The sequence below is a fragment of the Corythoichthys intestinalis genome, chromosome 2 (assembly GCF_030265065.1).
Source record: "Corythoichthys intestinalis isolate RoL2023-P3 chromosome 2, ASM3026506v1, whole genome shotgun sequence".
In the NCBI taxonomy this organism is placed as follows: domain Eukaryota; kingdom Metazoa; phylum Chordata; class Actinopteri; order Syngnathiformes; family Syngnathidae; genus Corythoichthys; species Corythoichthys intestinalis.
The window spans coordinates 44,329,618-44,347,441 of record NC_080396.1 but is presented as its reverse complement, the minus strand read 5'-3'; the positions used below and the strand labels follow the sequence as shown (position 1 = coordinate 44,347,441).

The 17,824-nt window shown below is 38.0% G+C and overlaps 1 protein-coding gene across 3 annotated transcripts in view; it reads right to left on the bottom strand.

The window, feature by feature from the left end:
• Positions 1-750: 750 nt before the first annotated feature.
• LOC130906075 (sodium channel protein type 2 subunit alpha-like) overlaps positions 751-17,824 on the bottom strand; it is a 41,247-nt gene continuing 24,173 nt past the window's right edge. For all 3 annotated transcript variants that reach the window (XM_057819994.1, XM_057819985.1, XM_057820004.1), the window contains 10 exons: positions 13,794-13,929; positions 11,205-11,359; positions 9,938-10,111; positions 9,613-9,735; positions 8,709-8,984; positions 5,384-5,437; positions 5,146-5,283; positions 4,784-4,888; positions 4,415-4,685; positions 751-4,332 (listed from right to left, as the gene is read on the bottom strand). In XM_057819994.1, coding sequence (XP_057675977.1) covers positions 3,149-4,332; positions 4,415-4,685; positions 4,784-4,888; positions 5,146-5,283; positions 5,384-5,437; positions 8,709-8,984; positions 9,613-9,735; positions 9,938-10,111; positions 11,205-11,359; positions 13,794-13,929 — 2,616 coding nt within the window. In that variant the 3' untranslated portion in view covers positions 751-3,148. The remainder of the gene's footprint in view (positions 4,333-4,414; positions 4,686-4,783; positions 4,889-5,145; positions 5,284-5,383; positions 5,438-8,708; positions 8,985-9,612; positions 9,736-9,937; positions 10,112-11,204; positions 11,360-13,793; positions 13,930-17,824) is intronic.

Below are 17,824 nucleotides of genomic sequence, written 5' to 3'. Positions count from 1 at the left end.
CGACTCTCCTCTTCTATATTTCTTTTGCCGTTTAACAACAAACCTAAATATGCATTGGCGTCCCCTAGCGGAGAAAAAAATTCTTCTATTTTATGTATTTGAAATAAATACGAGCATGCATACATACATACTTGTATAAATTATATAAAGAAAATCCAAGGACTACTACTATTATTATATAAAGAAAATCCAAGGACTACTACTATTATATTTGCATCTTTTTTGTTTATTTATAACCGAGGATCCGTCTGACTTGAGTGAGTGATTCTGATTCTTGAGTAATTACCCGCTGACGGTTTTATATGTGATGTCCTCAGGGCCATCGGCAAGTATAATGGGATGCTAGGCAAGAAATCAGGAGAGATGGTGATGAGTTGGTAAAAGGGGTGGAGTCGTGTACATGATATATGATGTTGCCAGGCAACTGGCAGGGAGAGAGCAGGTGAAGGGTGATGCTGGTTGGTGATGGAGTCTCGGATTGTAATAACCCCCTATACTAACCTCATTGTCGTCTTCCACTACATTTTACATTTCACTTAATGCATGATACATTTATTAGTCACCTTGTATGTAGCATGTTGAATGAAGCTATTTATATTATCTATATTAAAACATTTGGTTGATACACATTATAATATTATGAAAATTGAACATGTATTACATTTGCTGAAAAAATGAGCCAGTCATTCAGGGTTAGTACTATTAATGAAAATAATGAACAAAAATGAAATCCATTTTAAAAACAAGACATTTAAGGAAAAAATATGTAATTTTATTATTTTGGCATTTAAACAATTAGACCATATGTGCAGATAGCGTTAACTTCTGCAAGCAGTTCACTAAAATACCATTTTATGAGCAGTTAGAGATGGGTATTGGATGATGAATGGTTCATATCTACAGACAATTGCTTAATTTTTATCATTTGCATGACAAAAAAAAGTCAGGAGGCTGGTTGGCCATTATTAAAATGTGGTCCCTCCCTTTTTTTGTGTGATTAAATCTCAACCCTTGCCCAATATTCTGCCTTTCAACCAAAGTCAGCTATAAAGGGCCGAGTTTCCTTTGATCATTAACAGGATAAGCAGCATAGAAAACGAATAGATAAAAGTCACTCACTCTTCAAACACACAGATAAGCACCCCACATAAAACCTTGGAAAACCTGCTTTTTACTGAATGTTTTGGAATGGATTAATGCCATTTTTATTCATTTAGATGGGGATTTTTTTCCTTATATGGGCATTCCAAGCTTGATCATTAGACAAATTTAACTGCTATTTCAAGGAAAAACTATTTTTGTGTGTGGGATGGGTCAACAGAAACCAAAAATTGGTCAATATTTGAATTTATAACTGGGCAGTCTAACAATTGCTTTCTTTTAGGGAAGCACTACAGAAAAATCACAACTCAATGACCACTTTAAAAGTTGAATCCATCGTCCTAGTTAGCAGGTCCAGTGCTCATAATTTTTTTTTCTGTCAAATGTAACACTGTACCACTCAACCCAATGAGTGAGCAACAGTAAATCCAAGATGACTTTAGTCAAGAGGTAGGGAACATTCAAAATTGATTTTTGAATTAAAATTACATTACTTCCATGTTTTTTAATGTGCGATGATGCTGCAGTACCTGGAGACAGCCCACAAGTGCGAATGCTAGTGTTAATGGTTATTAATTCACTTCGTATGTACATGACCTCCCGCTCAAAGTCAGCTGGGATAGGATCCAGTTTACCTGTGACCTGAATCAAATAAGCAGGGGAAGGAAGGATGGAAGTTTGCATGAACGCAAAAGAAGTTTAAAGTTTGCTGATTGGAAGCAAAAAAACTGCTATAAAAATTAAATATGCACATTGTTAAGCTTTGCTGCTGAACAGTCTCATTTGTTCTGCATGCATACAATCAGCTTCGCTGTGTTGCATACATGCAAACGACGATAGTTTAAATTCTATAGGAACATTTTTGTGTCTGTGTGTGTTTTGTGTGATGAAAATAAGCAGGCAAGGAAGGCATTGAGGCCCCAAATGGACCAAATTACCTATAAATAGAAGTAATTTCTATTTTAATGCATGATATATAAATAATTTCCAACCAGCAAGAGATTACCAGATATGCAGAAAAAAAACTCAATTTTACTTTATCTAAAGATGATTTATCACAAATAATATCTGTGGGTCATCTATTGACTGACAACCCAATTAACTCCTATTGAACAAAACGCCGGTAGGTACATAACTCACACATGTACTCACTTTTTGTAGCATTTTGTGTGTTAGTGTGCAGTGAGATTTCTTTCATATGAAAAATGAGCCTTTACTCAATAAAGGTTGGATGATGCTGGTACAGACAGAAGTGAAAGGCAATTACAAGCTTGTTAACAATAGCAGTTCCCAGATTATTTTACCGATATATGGGTTGATATATTAGTTGATCAAAAATGGCCAATGAGTCTAATGTATATAAAAGGCACCTCTTTAGTGATAATTCTACACTTTATCTTGATTCTTGTCATATTCTGCAGTGTTCATTCTTACTTGCTGTTAGGCTAATAATAGATGAGACAATAAGACCTGTCACAAAGATGTTTTGACATATTTCCTATTGGCTCTATCCACCACGGGTTATTGTGGAACTACTGTGAGCTATCTGTTTTGGCTGCATTTCATTCAAACTTGGGAATTTGGCTTTGAAACCTGTGCACTCTTAGCAGCAGGTAAGAAGAGAAACATAAACGCTAAATCTGCGACCATTTTCCTCAGTCAGAAAAGAGTAGGAAGGGAATCTTTCCCCAAGTGCACGAGTTCAAGTATTTAGTGTTTCAAAAAAGGCAAAAACATATTCGAGCCCGTCCCCCACCCAACCAACAGCAGGAAAAAAAGCTGAGTACTTGCGTGATACGGCCATTTTTAAATTAATGACACTATCGATAGCAGCACTAACTACAGACAATTTAATAGTACACTCGAGTGCGTCAATTAACAAAACAACCAAACAGAGAATCACAAGTGTTTGTAAGAGTCTTTTCAAACTTCTGGATAATTTGGTCCCTTCAGCTATCATACTTGACATACTAGTACTTGCCCATTTCTTGAGTCATTCCTCAACTCCTAACGATCAACATACAAGCACACAACAATGGAAAACAATCTATTTCTTTTGCTCTTTCAAATCTTTTTTCTTCTCACTGTTTTCTTTCTCGTATTTGTCCCTGTCAGATTTTGTCACGCTGTTGTAAGAGGGAGGGGAAGCAGTGGATGCGGTCATTTCTGTTTTTTCCGAGGTGGAGTTCTCGTTGAATTTGCTGATGACCATAACGTCCTTGTCAGGGTCACGCAGGCCCTCTTTCAGGTGCTCTTTGTAGAGGGCTGAGGCCTTCTTCATGGCGGTGCAAATCATGTAGCGACGGAAAGCTCTCTGGATGATGATGGAGGACATTTCTTCCTGCTTGCGGCGGAGAGTAGTTGTGATTGGCTCGTACGACACCTTTGAAGGATTGGATGCCATAAAGCGTTCCTCCATCTGCCCTCGCAACACATCCATCTCACCGCCTTCCCCGAGTACGCGCTTAGTAAAGGCAAACAGGATGTCGAGGCAGTGGATGCGCTCGCCGCTCACCATCGGCAAGTCCATGGAGATGAGCTGAATCATGTTAGGTTTGGGCATACGCAACGGCGGGTCGAGCGCATCGGCAAAGTCTGAGAGTTTGCTGTACTCCACGAACTGCGTGGCATCAGGGTCGAAGCGCTCCCACACTTCGTAAAACATCTCAAAGTCATCCTCACTTAGCGGCTCGGCACTTTCTTCCGTCGCCACGCTGAAATTCTCCAGGATGACGGCAATGTACATGTTGACCACAATCAGGAAGCAAATGATGATGTAGCTGACGAAAAAGAAGATACCCACTGATGGGTTGCCACAGTTGCCTTTGTAGTAGTTGCCTGGGTGTTCCATTTGGCTATCACAGTCAGGTTCCCTCTTGTTCAGGATAGGTGCCAAAAGACCATCCCATCCAGCTGAGGTAGTGATCTGGAACAAGCAGATCATACTATTTCCAAAGGTTTCGAAATTGAACAAGTCGTCGATTCCGGACTCCCGTTTGACGTAGGCAAAGTTGGACATGCCAAAAATTGCGTAGATGAACATGACCAAAAAAAGGAGGAGGCCGATATTAAAAAGGGCAGGAAGTGACATCATCAGGGCAAAGAGGAGTGTCCGGATGCCCTTGGCACCCTTGATGAGACGGAGAATGCGGCCGATCCTTGCTAGACGGATCACGCGGAACAATGTTGGGGAAACAAAGTATTTCTCTATCATGTCTGACAAAAACATGCCTGCCAAAGTAAAAAAAAAAATCAATTATCATTTTGAAATACAATTAAACTCAAAGTAGACCCATTCATATAATGTCCTTACCTACAATTGACAGGATCACCACCACAAAATCAAATATATTCCAACCTATGGTGAAGTAATAGTGACGCAAGGAGACCATCTTTAGTATGCACTCCCCAGTGAAGAGTACAATGAAGACCAGGTTGATCCAGTAAAGGATGTCGTCCATGTCCTGAGTCTGGTCATCAGTCTCCACCATCATGGTCACCATGTTAAGGCAGATGAGGATCATTATAACGATGTCAAAAGCTTGCTTTGTTATGCAGTCGAACACACAGCCTTGAAATGCATTCTGAGGGCCAAATAGATTAAGAAAAAGATTGATTACAAGATCCTCAGAGTAAATAGAGCAGAATGAGCACCTGGAAAAAGGACCAGAGTGAACCTTACTGTTGGTCGAGGAATAGGTTTCTGCGGTTTCTTGGATCCTAACTTCTTCATAGCGTTGTAGTATTTCTTCTGTTCCTCTGTCATAAAGATATCTTGCCCTCCAAAGTATAATAGAGATTTGACAATATGGTTATAACCACAGAAATAAAATAACTACGACATTTTCAGGTTATCCTATTGTAATTTTTCATTACAGTTACCAGATTCACAATATTAAGCCTGACTGGTGCATTCCAGTGACTGTAAAACCAATCCTATGCCTTGGATAATTTATTTTGTTCAGTTCTATTAATCAAGGAACTTTTACTACATCTTGTCACATTTTTTTCTAAATAAATTGGCAGCTCAGAAAGGCTACTTATCTTTTTTTTCTGCTGGTTGAAGTTGTCAATAATAACGCCAATGAACAGGTTGAGAGTAAAAAAGGAACCAAAGATGATGAAGATGACAAAGTACAGGTACATGTACAAGTTCACTTCATATTTGGGCTGATCCTCCAGCTAAAAAGATATTGACAGAAAGAATAAAAATGGTGTCACTACATTGACGAATATATTGTTAAATTACAGTGTATTGATTTTCTAATTTGGAAAAACTTACATTACGAGAATCCACTGCAGCATACATTATGTCCATCCAGCCCTTAAAGGTTGCCTAACAACAGATAGGAAGCAATAAGTCGGTGTCATCGTGTCCAACGGTTTACCTAGAACTCTCAAAAGTATTTGGATTTTGAGAACAATTACTTTTGCTGTAGAGTGGAAATTTGGGGGTTTGAACATTGAATATGAGACAAAATCTCAGCTTTTACTTCCAAATGTCCACATCTGGGTCTGACAATTTAGCAGGTTCTGTTTGAATACAGTATGAAGATGAATGGATTTAAAGTGAAACACAAGCAATTGAGAAGCTTGCAAAAAAAATGACAAATCAATCACAGTCATTGCACAAACATTGATTATCTTGAATGCAGTGAATTCAAGACATTTCATTTTGTTGGAATTCTGGAAGCCCTGACTTATTCCATTGTATGAAAGAGACATGTTTGATACGGACTAAATCCATTTTCTGCCACTAGATGAACATGAATATTATAATAGTAATTTAGTGCAGCAATCATTTTTAGGCCAGTTTATGGAAAACGAATAATATCATAGGGCACGTCTGAAGATTTCTCAACATTGGCCTAAGTGTGGCTAGGTGATACGGCCTTTAAATTGCAGTGATTTTCACCTTAACACCTGCCATGGATGCCAATTCTCTTTCTTGTGGATGACTAATAAAAACTGCAGTTACTTTAAAGTGTAAGTGTAAATATTGTACGCTTTGAAAATTGGTTTTATATTACTTGTTTTTTGTCTTGTATTTGCCCAAATTGTCTCACTTGCAGGGGTGAAAGTGAGACGGAATGCACCGAATAGGTGTTCCGCTATGAAATACGAAGCTGAACGCCGTTCCGGCATATTGTGCTTTGATCCTGAAAATATGACGGCAAGTGTCATGCCATGCCATGTTTAAAAAAAAACCTGCCACGCTGCTACACACGCATCTCCAATAAGAACAATCTACTAACGTCAGATTTACAGACATAAGTGTTAACAACAAGCCCAATAAAGAGCTTGTGTAGCGTCATCCATTTCCACCGATATTTATTATTCATTTATTTATTCTGCGTAGTTCTTCCCAGCATCTCTCTGTATCTGACAAGTAGGGGTCTAAAAAATCCAGCCCGACCCAGCCCGATCAATGAACTTGATTTGCAGGGATGAGCCGAACCCGAATTGACATTTTGGCAGCCACCGGGGCAGATCGGGTTGGGTTCGGGCTTCAGATCTATTTTCTACAACAACAAAAAAAGCTTGTTGAATTAAAGGTGCAATGCAACGGAAAATTGATCAGATCTTTAAAAGAAAGGAAAGAGTTTATTTTATTTGGGTGGTTCAGAACACGTTCCATGTTATTGTGTACCTATTTTTGTTCATTTATGTAAGGCCTTTATGTACTGCCAATGGCAGTGTATCAAATACTTGTTCTCCCCACTGTATTTATTTCCTTAAAATTGAAATAAAGTCAGTTTGCTTTTTCTTCAAAATATATCCCATTTCACTGTGCATAATATAAGTCATTTGTACTTTTTTTTAATAAGGAATTTTATTTATATATTTATTATTTCTAAAAAGTCAGTGTCTACAGTATATTAACTTCAATTTTAAAGTATATCCTATGTTCTTAAATAATTAAAATTGAGGTTTCGCTTTTAAATTTGAGGAAATTTAAAAATTAGATGGAGTTTTAGATGGATTTTTTTTAAATCAGTGAGAAAATACAATTTTGAATGGAAATCAGTTTCTCATTTATGCCTTGTTCCAGTGTAATGCAGCAGCCTAATGCCTGTATGAAACCTATTAATTCATTCATTCATTTTCTGAGACGCTAAAGCTCACGAAGGTCACGGGGGTGCTGGAGCCAATGGAGTTCCGGCAAGAAATTTTAGCCACTTTCACCCCTGCTCACTTGTCAATTTTCATGCTCCCACCCGTTATTAGGAACGAATGTGATCAAGTCGTTCACTGGATTTCCCTCGAATCAAACAGCTGCTATTGAATGATATGCCGGACCATAGTTATTTTAATATTTTCCGTGATCAAAATGTTCCGTATTAACAGGTTTAGTCACGCAAAAGCAGTGCTTATACTTCTTTTTTCGCTTGTTATTGAGACATTCAAACCCCCTTGCATTTTGCTACGATAGTTCAGAATCCTTTGAGAAGACTGCCTTTGGCAATTCAATGGAAAGCAGATTCGCCTCTCAACAACGCCCAGAGAAAAATAATGCCTGCTGCTCGCCTAGAAAGAGCAAGTATGGCTGCACTCATGAGCGGTCATGGTGTCTCGTACATAAGGTTCCAGTGAACTTTTCTAAATTAATTCCAAGAGTAAAACAGACCAGGTTTCATTATAAACCATATCATGATTTTTTTTTTTTTCCTTTTCAGCTAACAATCGGAAATATGCTTGCATGTTGTCCTGGATTTCTATCTGACCTTGCTGGGTGGTTTTATAATATAATAATATTATTATTAATTATAATATTTAATTATTATTATTATTATATATATTATTTATTATTTATCTGGCCTGTTTATTGTTTTCTCCAGTAAACAGGCCAGGAGGTTATCAGGGTAGGGGGTGGTTTGTGAAAATAAACTTTGATGTCTCCTAAATGCAATTAAAAACACCATTTTATGTTTCCTTGGTCTAGCGTTCTGTAATATTTACATTTGATTGATCAATTTTAATTGAGTGGTCCAAGTACAAAATCAAATTGCAGTTATTTATAGGCAAAGAATGAACACATGCATGCGCATGTGCCCCAGCATACTACAGACTGAAGACTGTGCGCACATGCCCTCTACTGCTTAACTCGTAATTTACAGGCAACTCATGCCCCAATAAGTAACGCAATTATTTAATTAGTCCTGATACAAAAAAAAAAAAAAAAAAAAATCGGGCTCAAGGTTCTAAAGATGCTGGCCAATTCTACATAGCTAGCAAGTTTAAGACGACCAGTTCACGAATCATGTTAGGGTAGGACTTAAAATAAATAAATAAATAAAATAAAAATAAATAAATAAATGAAAAACCCAGTGGCGACTTGAGGCTTTCAGCCTGTAAAAATTTCAAATATTGCTACTTCGCGCATCAGCCCTTGAAATAAACAAGAAAATGTTGATGTTCTTTCTTTTGATGTCAAACACAATTGTTTTCAGTTCATAGCAAAAGTAAAGACATTGGCATCACTGTTCCAAAAGATTTTGGTAGGAAGTGCAATTTCTGTTTTTAAAATTGTCGCTGGTTGACTCGGCCATGATCTGTAAATTAAATAGCACATCAAAATGCATGCGGAGACATTTTGAAATCCTTACCACTTGTAACAATGCCAAATAACCAGCACCGACATTGTCAAAATTGATTTTGACATTCTTCCATCTGGCGCTGTCGTTGACCAAATAAAGGCAGTCAGTCTTGTTGTTGACCACTTCAATAGGGAAGACTTCGTCAGTGGTCGTATTGACGCAGTAGTAGTACTTCCCTGCAAACAGGTTGACCCCCATGATGCTAAAGATGAGCCAAAAGATGAGGCAGACCAGCAGCACATTCATGATAGAGGGGATGGCGCCCAGTAGTGCATTCACCACAACCTGGAGAGGATCAAAATACAGACAAACTCAGCACCTTGGTAGTCAACTGGAGGGGCTCTGTTTACCTAAATAGGGAGGCTGCTTAATCTGGGATAAGTGGCCATTACAATCATAATCACTTGACTATACTTACATTAAGTAAAAGCTACATTTATTAAGTGATGTCTGCACACAAAAGCTTTGACTACCAGACATAAGAATGTGACGGTTGATTGAGTCAAGTTTGTAATTTTATAGGAAAAAAAGCAAAACAGAAAAAAACCTTGGAGGCAGGATGAGGTCACAACATTTGTCTGACTGTAAATGAAAAAAGACACACAACAAAGAAAAAGATTACAGGTCACATTTACAAGGCACCAAACAAGCAGCGTCAAAAAGCAATGTCTGCAATACATCAACACAATGTAAAAAGAAACATGCAGATAGAAAAAGTACAGAGTTAAGTTGTAGGGGGAACAATCAGCATGCGGCTCAATTGAAAATTCACATTTTAAATATATTTAGTAGCGTATCCATTCCCACACAATGTCAGGCAAAGAAAACTACCTAAGATATCTAAAAGAGAATTAATTGTGTCTTAACATCAGCATTCCTTACAAAATTGTGATTAAAAGGGACTCTTACTCACCCTCATGCCCTCGAACCGAGATAAGGCTCTGAGTGGGCGGAGGGCTCGCAGCGTCCTTAGCGATTTGATGGCGGTGAGCTCAGAGTAGCCCAGAGCATTGGCCACAAGGCTGACAAGGGACACCTGAGAGTTTAAGGTGTATGAGATAAGCAGGGTGGACCTGGTTAAACTAAATTATCCCTTACAAATGTATAGAAATTTAAAGGGAAGAATGTCAAATGATCCTTAGATTACTACCTTGGGCATACTTGGTATAATAATACAAAAGTGGCATAAATAACGCAAGACTTCATATGAAGCCAAATCTGTTAAATATTGCACATACGTCAACAATCAGGAAGTCGAGCCAGCACCAGGCATTGGTGAAGTACTTGACAAAGCCGTAGGCCACCCATTTCAGCAGCATCTCCAGAATGAAGACATAAGTAAAGACCTTGTCTGCATACTCCAGCATTGTTTTGATTGTCCTCCTCTGTTCAATATAAATGTCCTCAAAAGCCTGAACAAAATTCACAGAATGAGAAAAAAATATATTCACATTAAGGCAGGAAGGGATGAACCGTTAATTGATTAAGAGCAAAGCTCAAAAGTAATAGATGTTTCCGTTAATTTGTTCAAAGGTGAACCTCAATTATTTTATTTACACTGGTTTTATAACCTTTGATGTCATTACTGTATATTAGATTTTGAAGACAATTTGCGTTGAAAACGTCCAGAATGATTGCCCATTGGAAAAAAGGCTGTGTCAGTGAACAGCGCTTATAATAAGAAGACATCACATGGCCTCCTGGCCAGTGGGTGTGTCGGTGCCTATTTAGAAAAAATATTGATCATTTGATGTGGGGTGTCACAAGTCTTACTACCAACGCGTAGCAGAATTAACAGTCTTCACGCAAGCATGCTAAGTGGACGAAATAAAACAGGTTGAATGAAATGAAATCGGTTGAGTTTTCAGTTTTCAAACTGTGATAAACTACTAGAGTAAGTGAGGCTACTTTGTCAGTTGTCTGTAGGCTTAAACAAGCAGAAATCCCCAAATTGAGTAAATTAAAAGAAGGAATGCTTCGATTTATTCATGTAAAACTGCAATTAATTCTTTTTGTAATCAAATATGTTGTACGCTGTTTGTATTGGTACATTTCAGTCCCTAAAGGAAAATTCTACCACACAGGACAAAATGCTGTACTCCAATTACATACACAGTTACGATGCCTCATTGATTCTTCATTTGAGCTGGGATATTGTGAAATTCATCTTGAATTCACCATGGTTACTAAAATGGCACATTGTTTACTTGGTCAAGGTCACTGTCTCGCAGTGCTGCCACTTGCTCATGTCTGCCAATACGCAAAAGTTCCCGCAAATTTCAAGAATGGATTCATGGATTTGCCATTTAAAGGACGTACTTTTCAGACGAAAATCCCTTAATCGATTCTTAAATGGCATGTTTTAAGGTTTCAATTACTTTGAATAAAATATTTCTCTTCCAAGACTCTTGGTTTTACTGGATTGCTAAAAAGCTCCCGTTTTTTTTTTATCACTCTGTATTTGTTGCAAGTTATGAGTCATGTAAGCACACATTTTAAACTCACCAGTGCACCGCTGCTAAGCAGGATCATAAATATGATAAAGGACTCAAACCAGTTGTGCTCCACTATAACAAAACAGGTTTTCCGGAGTGTCCACCAACTCTTAAACCCGCTTTCTTCCTCATTGACCTGGCAACACTGGAATCTGCTCACACATCCTGCAATTGGGGAGAAGAACAGAGAAGAACACAAATGAAACAAATCACAGAAGTTATTGGACCAGAGTTGCTACAATGATTAGCTACAGGATCTTGACCCCCACATCCCCCTTTCCAAACTCAAAGCTACCATTAATCCTTTCCTGTTTCCCCAACTCAACATATTTTGTAAAGGAAAATGGCACTTATAATAGGGATGTGACAAAATATCGAAATGGTGATATATCGTGATACTTCGTATCCCAAAAGGTTATCGATATGCTCCTGCCAAGAATCGAGATATTGTTTTAAAAAGGTGTCAACGTTTGATCTTTTTTTTTTTTTTAAAAAGGAACCAACAAGTTGCTATCAAAATCTTCCACCGTAATAGTGTCTCAGTTAACTCTAAGGCTGCCATTGACGGTGCTCGACGCTCAATCCATTTAGGCTGGGAACGTTCGTTCAATCAAAACCAGAGCATTCGCAGACATTCTGTCCAATTTTTGGGGCATTTACAGGTCACTTGCTTTTCATTTATAGGTAATTTCCTGTTGAATTTGAGTCACTGCCTATTCATTTGGGTGATTCCAAGGTCACTTTCTGTTCTGTAACTCAAACAGGAAGTGACCCATAAAATACCCGAAAATTAACAGGAAGTAACTAAAAATCAACAGGTAAATTACCTCAAATGGCCCACATTTACCTCATTGCCTGGCATTGGCTGCCACTGACGGCCATAGATGTTTGAATGTTCATTCGCTTCCTTCCTCCCAGTTCAAATGGATTGGACGTCTACTAGTGATAAACTCATTCCAATTCACAGCAGAAGCTTGTTTTTCTGTTTATTAGTTGTTTGTAGAATATCCTAGAATGATTTTCTGACCAATGTACCGAAAATCGTTGTCTCACCATATCGTCAGATCATTGTTATCGTGAGCTTTGTATCGCAAATCGTATCGTATCGTGAGGTACCAAGAGGTTCCCATTCCTACTTTATAATATGGTGTAATAAACACATATAGCAAATAAAATGTATATACAGTGTAATAAATGGGTTTGCGCATCTTGACGACTTACATCATAGCAACAAGCCAGCACCAAAAACATTTTTAAAAAGTCCCCCCCCCCCACTATTTCAAAGTTCAGTGACAAAATATTTTCTTCACACTAATGATAATTTCCCATTAGTCAGGTCTTTGGTGCCGCAGTGTGCCACCTTTGGAAATAATAAAAAGAGTCTCAAAATACAAATAGGTCCCAAACAGTGATGTTACCATGATGCCAGGTGTGGGTGGGCATTAGCCTTACCTGGGGTAAAAAAAAAAAAAAAGCTACAATGCTCAAGTAGGTCGAAATCCAGCGTAGGGCTACTGCACCTCAAAACATGTTTTGTTTTCTCCTTGAGATAACTGTTCTTGTGATTTGGTCTAAACAGATAAAAGTTGGTTTGATTTTATTTGACTTAGAACACATCCATAACTGAACAATATGGACATGCAGGTGACAATGTTTTTTTTAGGTAACCTATTGTGTTTCCTCGGTTTTATTATTATTATTATAGTTATTCTTTGTTCCGCACCCCCTTTGAGCTCTATTTGACCCCCTTAGAATGCTTCAAAATGCACCAAAATCGGCAGGCAGGTCAAGACAGGTGCAATCTTTGATAACTTGAAAAGACAAATTCCAAATACACTATGTAGTGCCAAGCGCCCCCTAGCAGTCATTTTTTGTTCCGCCGACGCTTTGAGCCCTACTTTGACCCCCTGAGAATGCTGCAAAACTCACCAAACTCAAAAAATTTCAAAATTCCCCCCAAAAATAAAATAAAATAAAAAAATAAAAATATGTGTAAATGTGTGTAGCGCCCCATAGGAACAAAACCAATATTTCATTTCATTTCATTTCAATTTTTTTTTTATTTTTTAAAAAAAATAAATTTAAGGTGAAAGAGGAGGTAACAACGCAAAGGTTAAAACTTAGAACACATCAGTACTATATGAATGGGATACCATACGCGGTGCCCAGACTGCCGTTAGTACAACATCCAGTTTTCTTTGGGTGGGCAAAGCTTGTCCGTGGGTGGGCACTGCACAGCACCCCCCCACCCCCGCCCCCATCCCCACCCCCCGGTAACGCCCCTGGTCCGAAATGTTTATGCAAGGAAAGCAAGGAAATTTGTTTATAGTGAACTACAAAAAGGCGGGACTTCACTTCATTTGATTTGAAAGTTCCTCTCACTCAGCTGAGCAGGATATTTATATATTAGAAATTTCAGATGTGTCAGACAAAATGCCAGGTTGGATTATTAAGCAAAACGACGACAGACTACTTTTCTTTCTAACCTGATGAGCATTTCTATTCACTGTCACTCAGCTATGAGTTGAAGAGAGCAGCGCAGAGCATGAGCAGTTCTGTCCCACTTTTTCTTGATCTATCACACTTGTAGCCATCTCACCCTCAGTAAAGCAGGCTTCTGGGTCCAGTGACTCTCCAAGCTCCAGTTCCTCTGAATCAACCCCATCTCCTGGTGGGCGAATATCAACAGTGCTCCCTTCTGAAGAGCTGAGTTGCCGGGGCTCAATGTTAAGCTTCTGCATAGAGAAGAAAAGTTGCAAAAAGCGAGACTGCAAATGTAGAGTCATTCCAGGACTTGACTTGTCCTGAATTGGTTTTCAGTGTTACTCTGATTAGTCACTGTCATATCAGAGTTGGGCATCCTTCTCATTGTCATCACATGCAACATTGATCAAATGTACCTACAGGCTTTGGAGTGACGTATCTGAATGCTCAAATCATATATAGCAACACATGACATGGGGTGTTGGATATTAAAATAATGCAACTGTGGGTACGTTTGATATGGCCTCAGTTTGAGGACGAGTGCATGCAGTATTTCAGTGCATCATCAATCCAAGCCTGAAATCGTACCAAGCAAAACGTGTGGTATTTTCACATCTACTGAGAAATGAAGTCCCCTGATCAATTTGTGTTTGTTTAAATATCTCCAATAAAAATAACTAGCTTGCTGCTTGAACCCATAGACACATAATGTATTCTTATCCACCCAGCAAAAGTTTTGATCACCAATTTTCCTCAGTGACATGAAAATACAGTATTTCCATTCCTTGAAAGCCGAGTTAAAGCCTTTTCTGTTTTTGTTGAAGTTGGTAGATGACTGCATTAGCTTTCCAGCAAAAACCAGCACTGTGCACTGTTTATAAGACAGCATGTGGTCTGGTGTTTTAGTTTTTCCCATTTATATGAGACTGTATAAAGATATGTATTGCAGCACTATCTTCTGGGTAATGTGAGACTTCCATCGTGATGTTCTTTTCTTTTTTGATAGAGAAACCTAATGTGTCATTCCAGAATTGGAGGACATTTTACGTCCTGCCCTTCGAATTTTAAATATCATCATACAAAATTCTAAAACGTGCTATTTCCGAGTCAATTTGCTTGCCCTGAGAGCAAACTTTTAAAAATGAAATAAAATAAATCGAGAGAGAGAGAGAGAGAGAGAGAGAGAGAGAGAGAGAGAGAGAGAGAGAGAGAGAGAGAGAGAGACGAGCATAAATCAAAAGAGAGAGAGAGAGAGACAGAGAGAGAGACAGAGAGAGAGAGAGAGAGACAGAGAGAGAGACAGAGAAACAGAGGGAGAAAAGTATGCTTGAAAATAGTTTTTAAAATACCAAATAAGTCTGGGGTACTTTTCCTTCATTAATTCTTTTGTGGCCGTGGGAAGATTAGTTTTAATAGATATAAATATATTAGGGCTGTCAAAATTATCGCGTTAACGGGCGGTAATTAATTTTTAAAATTAATCACGTTAAAATATTTGACGGAATTAACGCACATGTCCCGCTCAGACAGTGTTCTGCCTTTTGGTAAGTTTTACAGCAAGGCTTTTTGTGCTGTCTAAAAGCAAACTCTTGTGGTCGCTTTGCGACATGGTTTATTGTTTTCTTGCCAGTTCAATATGGCTGCACGACGTCTCAGGCTGACGCCTACATTGTAATGTTGTGCTTATATGATCCTTGGACAAGATTTGTCCGTAAGTATAGTTGTTGTAAAGAATGTACATATTATGTTAGTAAATGAAATGTTATATTTTTTGTATGAGACGCTTTTTGTTTATGTTTAGTGAACCTGTATAGCGTGCTAAGCTAACGTTGTTGCTAATGCAATGCTTGTGTACTTTTTTTTGTAGTTTTACAACGGTCTAAAGAGGACAATGGTTTGAGGCCATTTTATTAATAAATCAGATGAAAAAGGAAGAAGTCTGATTATTAAGGCGTCGTTCACTAGCTGTCTAGCTTTGGAAAAAGTAGACGCCTCGGAGTGAGGAAAGCATAGACAGATTTAAATGACAGTAGAGTGAAATGCCCACTACAGTCCTTATGTACCGTATGTTGAATGTATATATCCATCTTGTGTCTTATCTTTCCATTCCAACAATTTATTTTACAGAATATATATATATAATTTACAGAAAAATATGGCATATTTTATAGATGGTTTGAATTGCGATTAATTGCGATTAATCACGATTAATGAATTTTTAAGCTGTAATTAACTTGATTAAAAATTTTAATCGTTTGACAGCCCTAAAATATATATAATATTAATATTACTATATATTTATAGAACGTGTATCTCACAACATGCACCCAACACTATTACCATAACCTTTTCATCACGGCAGAAGAAGAAAGCAGTAAATAACAGGATTTTTTACACTTTACACCAGTTTTTTCCTCTTGAACAGCAGTAATGGCTAAATAAAACAGCTAGCTTCTACTTACGAGAAAAATCAAACATTAGTAGGCTACGCATCCCTTTTTTGTTTGATCCTATGTTACCTGCAACACAGTTACTGTGATTATGCCTGACATTGTAAATATCAAATAAATCGTGTAAAAAAGAAAACAAAAAAAAAAAACATTGAACCATGAGCTAATCAAGCCGTTGCTAGTTATCACCTATTATCGATGAAAATGTACTAGAAAACCAGAGATGTGAAGGCTTATTTTTCGAGAAATTTTGAAGCCAAAATATTTTCCAATTTTGGAATGACCCTCATACTAAATGCACGTGACTTTATTTCTGGTGTATAAAGTTTTGAAACATGTCATCCTAGACAGTGCAACAGTCCTGATTGCAGTGGGACCCAGCTAATAGAACATGGGAATGATGGAAGCATGCTTCTTAAGTGTGCCCTGACCTTTGAAAGGATGCTGCTTTACTCTACCGTGGTGCTCGTTTTACCCAAATGGGTTATGAGATGACATCTGGATTTACTTTTATATGTAGCAGGCTAGTTTAACACGTTATACTACACTCTGCACTGTGTGGCAGAAGGCTCACTTTTGTATTAAAAGTTATTGATAAATAATTAGGTTGATTTACACTATTTTATTATTAAAGTGAATGACAAAGAGTTGTGTGTTTTGACACCCTATGACATGTTATACATCAAAATCTTTTTCGTATAATGTTATGTGGGAAATAAAGGAAAGTGGGTTGTGGGCGGGCGGAGGGCAAGACCAGGCAAGAACGAAAATGCGCAGTCCATTAAAAATATGAGGAAAATAATGCCTGTTCGTAAATGACATTGGCAGTCCTCGTGGTGAGTGCTATGATACAGTAAAGTGGTCTTACAGTTCTTCTCTCACTGAAAACCTTGAGAGCATCTGTGACATAGCTGCAATAACAAATGGGGGAGTTAAAGTAAGTCATGCACACCATAATCCAGCATTCAACCTCATGCCTGTGTTCAGAATTGAGTGAGGATTTTCTTGCATAAGAGATACATAAACAGCGCACACCATCTGTAACCACAAATATTTCCATTATTTGGGAGAATTCGAACACCTATACCTATAAAATAATGGTTACAGTTGCTGGTGCATATGCTCAAGGACTGTTAACCACCAAGTCCTAGAGAACATATTATTGTCTGAATGACAAACGCCACAAGGAAAAATCCACGATTCATGTGGGGCGTACAGCCATCCAACAGACAAAACTATAGTGGTAAAAACTGATAGCTTAAATTAAGTTCTGGAGGATTAAAGAATTAATTACAGTGGCATAGGATCTGGTGAGAAAATGCGACAACAATAGGTTATTTAATTTTATCTGTAGTTTCAATTAGATTGTTTCTCGCTCACATAAAAAGGAAGCTGAGATCACCCTTTAGGCCTTTGTCAATGAAATTAGTAGCATCTGTAGTGTTTCACAATGACCTTCTTGGTCTGTTTTAAATTGATTGTCATAGTTAATCCTAGTCAATGGTAAAGAGACTGCAGCTCCTCTCCGAAAGGTTTCATCTTTGTAAATGTCACAGTTCATGTCCTGAAAATAAATTGCAACTATTTGTTGGAGGGATTTTTGGAGTCACCTACTGTTGTTACACCTTCTCAATCTGTCCAACCATCATCCTACCCATCCTGATCTGGCTTGCATAGAGTCTGAAGGTTATACCAC